At 33.5% G+C, this 5587-nt stretch overlaps 1 protein-coding gene across 2 annotated transcripts; it reads left to right on the forward strand.

Moving 5' to 3' along the window:
- Positions 1–1669: 1669 nt before the first annotated feature.
- LOC124823940 (mannose-1-phosphate guanylyltransferase 1) lies at positions 1670–4704 on the forward strand. Of its 2 annotated transcripts, none has more exons than XM_047296276.2 (5): positions 1670–1829; positions 2804–2935; positions 3251–3313; positions 3421–3660; positions 3757–4704. In XM_047296276.2, the coding sequence occupies exons 2-5, from the start codon at positions 2825–2827 to the stop codon at positions 4426–4428; spliced, it is 1086 nt and encodes a 361-aa protein (XP_047152232.2). In that variant the 5' UTR covers positions 1670–1829; positions 2804–2824; the 3' UTR covers positions 4429–4704. The 2 variants fall into 2 exon arrangements, with proteins under 2 accessions (XP_047152232.2, XP_087949343.1); XM_088093217.1 differs by lacking the exon at positions 1670–1829 and adding an exon at positions 2094–2672.
- The last annotated feature ends 883 nt before the right edge of the window (positions 4705–5587 follow it).

Here is a 5587-nt window from a genome sequence, read left to right on the forward strand (position 1 = left end):
TACTCTTCGTTTTTATAAAATTTCTGTTTCGTAATGTCAGACTTAATTATTTTAAAATGTTATGTTAAATTTGCAAATTGAATATTAATAATCAATACACTAAAATTGCATGACCAGATCTAAGACTCGTTATAATGTCAAAGGAAATTCAAAATTCAACACGTTTGGTTAGGCCATTTGCGTGTAAAATAATTATCCTTTAGAGAAAAATTAAAATAACAGAAACCAATTTAAATAAATTATATGTTTCACATTGTCACCCTGTCCCCATGTTAAATAGTTTTATATAATAATTTAAATAAAATCTAAAGAATAGAAGTGGACTATGTAACGCCTTTTTTGGTGAGGAAATTTAACAATTTTGCTTTATTTAAGTATTCAATAATAAATAAATAAATAAATTCCACTAAACATTAAATGTTTACAAACTTTTAATTTAGAATTTTTTTTTTCTTGAAGTAGACCACAAGAAATACCCTAACAAGGGGGGAAGTTTAATATAAAATCAATAAAAAATATCCTCTTACATAATAAATTTGAATCTTTTGAAATAATTTTTAAAATTGTTTTTAAACAAAAATACTTCAAAGAATTGTTATCAAGCAAGAACGTTTGAAGACTTGCTGTCAGTCTTATCGATGCAAATGTATTGAATTAATCTTGTGTGTAAATTTATAATGCTAAAATAAGACATTTAAAAAAAAAGACAGAATAACTGTTTTTAAACAATATTATGTATTAAGTTGGTAATTTAAAACGTTTTACAAAGGAAAAAAAAAACTGATTTTGCATGGATATATTTTTTTCAGAAAAGGAAAAAAGAGATGGAGAGTATCTATCAGGAATATGCCAGTTTGGCGCCACTAACGCTGATTGTGAAATGTGAATTTATTTTGTTGCCCTTGGCTGAGTGATTATTTAACTATAATTAATTAAGCAATACTATAATGACAGTTACCAACGACCATTACTCTAGTATGAAAAATATAATAATACTGATTAGATAGTGAAAGATATATAAGATGGTGAATTAATATTAAAGAGAGTATTTAATATTTAAGGGTATATTTGTGAATTATGACGTCATAAAATTAATCTAGCATGTGATAAATAGGATAAGTTAATATATTGCATTTAATTTATGTTGAGATGGAAAAAAAGGCATTGAAAAGAGAAAGGAAATTTCATACAATGGTACAACAATAATTATAGAAAGAACAAAATGTGGAAGAAGGCAGAAACTGTGGTAGCATGTGAAGTACAGAGAGAAAACAATAAGGAAATAGCACCTTACGATTATAACAACAGAAGATGATTAAAGTTAACACAAACAAACAGAAGAATGGCCAAATTCCGAAACAGCATATCAAGCCACCGACACCGAAGAAAAGGAAAAATCCACGCCCATAGGATAATCTTTTTTTATTAATTAAAATTTGTTAAAAATCACGTGGAAATCTTATCCTGTATAATTTTTTTTCAAATTTTTAATAGTTTTGAATGATAAAAAATATATATTTAATTATTTTTTAATCTTACAATAGAAATATACACAAATTTGTTGGTTCTTATGATCATTATTTTATTATTGGTTTATGTTGTATAATAAATAAAATAAAATAAAAAAGTAATAATTAAGAAAGAGTAGTTATAATTTACAGTTGGCGCGTGAGGGTGTTATATAAAGAGGAAGATGGAGGAGAAGAATTTGGGGGTTGTTCTTATTGGATTCGTTCGTTGCAGTTGTGGATTCCGACTCGCCGCGTTGACTCGGTCCGGGTTGGAGTAGACTCAGCTCGATTTTAATTTTCGCCGTCGCCGATCTAAAGGTATTTCTCATTGAAGCAATGCCATTGCCGTTTCCTCTGTTCTAATCAATCAGTGCATGTTGTTTCCGAATTCTGATTGTTTAATCGCAACGTTCGTGCTCCTCATTTTTTTTTTGTTTCGAATTTTGCTCTGCTTTTGATTTCCGTTAGATATTTCAGTGTTCTACTCAGATCTGGTGCTGCTGTGTGGTGCGGAAGTCCCTGCTCTCTCTCTCTCTCTGTAGTTATTTTTCTTTTGCTCTGTGTTGAATTGATTTATTTGTTCGGTAAATTTACTTGAATTTTCATGGATTTGTGAAATTTCTGGCTGAAGCTGGTACAGAGGAATTGAATTATATGTAATAAGAAATTTACACTAGTTTGGAAGAGACAGGGTTTTTCTGCAAAGACCTTGGATAAACTATTCTTAGCAACTATACGTCATGTCATGCTACTTGTTCTGTCCAATTCATGTAACCTCATTGCATATCTTGTTTCATTTGTGACATCAGTTTTAAGTTCTGTCTTTTGTTTCCTTTATGTTTGGTTTTAAATGTTATTTACAGAGTATCCCATGTGGATTGAAGCTAGCCAACCTATTATCCCTGTCTGGAGTGTTTTCGGTTCACGTGTGCTGAACTAATGCAGTATTTTCACCTCAAGGATTCTCTTTTGGATTTTTCTTTTTTAATAAAAATCAAGTATGAAAATTTCTCCCATTGAGAGAAGGAAACAGCCGCCTATTGTGTTTTTTATGTATGGCTAAAACATTGTGTGTGTTTTACTTTCAAGTTCTAGCCTATGCTTCCCGCAGTGACTCATAAAGGGATCCATGTCACACTCAACAGATTAATTGTCATTTAGGTGTTCTTTGCTAGCTCTTCTTTCGTTCCTAGCATTGATACTTACAGAGCACAGTTTAATTTATCAGCTCATATTTAGATCACATTTTCTGTTTGCTTATTCTGATCTGTTTTTAATTTATAAATTTCCAGGGAAATAAAGGGCACAACAAAATGAAGGCATTGATTCTGGTTGGGGGATTTGGAACAAGGTTGAGGCCACTAACACTCAGTTTCCCTAAGCCTCTTGTTGATTTCGCTAACAAACCTATGATTCTGCATCAGGTAAAGTTGCTTTAAGCTTTTTTTTAGAAGGTTTTCATCTTTTGTTAATAAAATTGAATCAGGGATCTACTTTTTTGTAGAACCCTTTTTCATGCAACATTTGATGCCTCCCTTCTATATAACAGAGACCTATACATTTATGAGAAAAAAAAATCTTATTTATCCTAGATATATAATAAAAAGAGCCAAGTTTTTGTGTGTGCATACATACAGCATTAGTATGTATTACACGTGTCCTTTATGTCTATTTCCTTATATGATAATAAAATTTAGTATACTTCTGATTTCTTTTTTTCCATTTTTCTTGTTTTTCAGATAGAGGCGCTTAAGGCCATTGGAGTTACTGAGGTGGTGCTAGCCATCAATTACCAACCAGAGGTAACGATGTCTTTCCTTTCGACATTGTTTTTAAGTCAATTCTTAAAAGAGATGTACGTGGCTAAATTTATTCATTTTTTACTTTGGTGTAATACTTCCTACTGCAGGTTATGTTGAATTTTTTGAAGGATTTTGAAACAAAGCTTGGCATCAAGATCACGTGTTCTCAAGAAACTGAGCCACTAGGAACAGCGGGTCCCCTGGCTCTTGCTAGGGATAAGCTGATAGATGACTCTGGAGAGCCCTTTTTTGTTCTCAACAGTGATGTTATCAGTGAGTATCCACTTAAAGAGATGATTGAATTCCATAAAGGCCACGGAGGAGAGGCTTCCATAATGGTAACAAAGGTAAGTGATTTGACAAAAAGTAAATCTCATTTTTTACATGCGAGAGTACATTTGAAATTGGAAAATCCAACATCATTTTTTCATCTACTTGTGTAGGTGGACGAGCCATCAAAATATGGTGTGGTTGTGATGGAAGAGAAGACAGGGCAGGTTGATAAATTTGTCGAGAAACCAAAATTGTTTGTTGGCAACAAAATCAATGCTGGAATTTATCTGTTGAACCCCTCTGTTTTGGATCGAATTGAACTGAGGCCCACTTCTATCGAGAAAGAGGTGTTCCCAAAGATTGCTGCAGAGAAAAAGCTCTTTGCAATGGTACTGCCAGGATTCTGGATGGACATTGGACAGCCGAGGGACTATATTTCTGGCCTGAGGCTTTACCTAGACTCATTGAGGAAGAAGTCATCTTCTAAGTTGGCCAGTGGGTCTCAAATTGTGGGGAATGTCATTGTGGATGAGACAGCCAAAATTGGTGAGGGATGTCTCATTGGACCTGATGTTGCTATTGGTCCTGGCTGCATCATTGAACAAGGTGTTAGACTCAAAAGCTGCACAGTAATGCGAGGAGTGAGGGTTAAGAAGCATGCCTGTATATCCAGCAGTATTATTGGGTGGCATTCCACTGTTGGTCAATGGGCTCGAGTGGATAATATGACCATCCTCGGAGAAGATGTCCATGTATGCGATGAAATTTACAGCAATGGTGGTGTTGTTTTGCCCCACAAGGAGATCAAGTCAAATATTCTGAAGCCAGAAATTGTCATGTGAGTAAGACCAATGATGTTCAAATTGGTAGTATGTTGTGAGATGAGGTAGCAAATTAATCAGTCTGAAATATGTTTGTTCGTTTAATTTGTTTTCCTTTGTACTTCATCCCATTTCTCTCTTTTTTTCTCTACGAATCAGTTTTTGGATTAGAGCGAGTGACGCCATTGCATTGATTAAGAAGGTCAGAATCTTTGTAAAGGGCGTATGTTTGGACTGTGCAAAAGTTGTGTATTTTCAGTGTGTATAGAAATAAATTATTGGTTAGTTGTTTCTCCAGTCATTGCAATTCTCACTAACACCAAAACCAAGGACGTATTTTGATCAACAACGTATTGGGGCATCTTATACTGCTACAAAATTGACAATTGGGTTAGTTGATAGGTCATATTATCATAAGCAGGTAGACTTCATATCATCGAGTTTATATAAAAAGAACATTTATATATTATCGGGTCGAACGAGTGAGTGAGGCCTATATCTACTGGCAAAACCATGTGATGGAGGGACCATAATGAACCAAAATCACTGCAAAATATCTTTGGAAATAATTGTGAGCATAATTTATTAATGAATTCTTACTCATCTTATCCATTGAAATAAAAATTACTGGAAGTTTCGATTTTTATCCTTTAGGTTGATTGATGTGCAAGAGGGTTTTATCATTGGATAAAGTTATACTACTATTTTAATTTAAAATTTGTCTCTTAAATATATATTTCCATATACAAATTCTCTTTTTCACCAACCAAGAAGGTCATGCATTACTCAAGCATGGGTAACCTGGTAAGTCGTATCTCCTTTTGGATCATTTCATGCAGAAATTATCCGGAGTGATGGAAAATCAAATTTGATTCCTTTTATACAGAAATCTACGACCTTGTTTGAGATTTGAAGTCCAGCCAATATTTGAAAAATCAACTTATTTAAACTTTTTTATCTACTATTTTTCGCCTGTGATTGTGGTACGTTTGCGCACATGTCTGGCCCCTAAATTTTTGGATAAGTGTCCCTGAAGTCATGTCAATAACATGAACAGAAACTTTTGGTTGTACGGCCTTGCCTTTACGTTCGACTATATCACAAAACTTTCAACACGGTGGATAGAAGTGGAGCATCATTCATTATTGCAGCAATTTTTCTTGTTCAGGACAAATGAAAA

Source organism: Vigna umbellata, chromosome 1 (assembly GCF_029865625.1).
Source record: "Vigna umbellata cultivar VRB3 chromosome 1, Vumbellata_1.0, whole genome shotgun sequence".
NCBI lineage: Eukaryota > Viridiplantae > Streptophyta > Magnoliopsida > Fabales > Fabaceae > Vigna > Vigna umbellata.

Bases quoted from the DNA above. Each gene is read 5' to 3' on its own strand.
- LOC124823940 (XM_047296276.2), top strand. From the start codon at position 2,825: ATGAAGGCATTGATTCTGGTTGGGGGATTTGGAACAAGGTTGAGGCCA. The intron at 2,936-3,250 runs GTAAAGTTGCTT...CTTGTTTTTCAG, and splicing joins AACCTATGATTCTGCATCAG to ATAGAGGCGCTTAAGGCCAT. The intron at 3,661-3,756 runs GTAAGTGATTTG...CTACTTGTGTAG, and splicing joins CTTCCATAATGGTAACAAAG to GTGGACGAGCCATCAAAATA.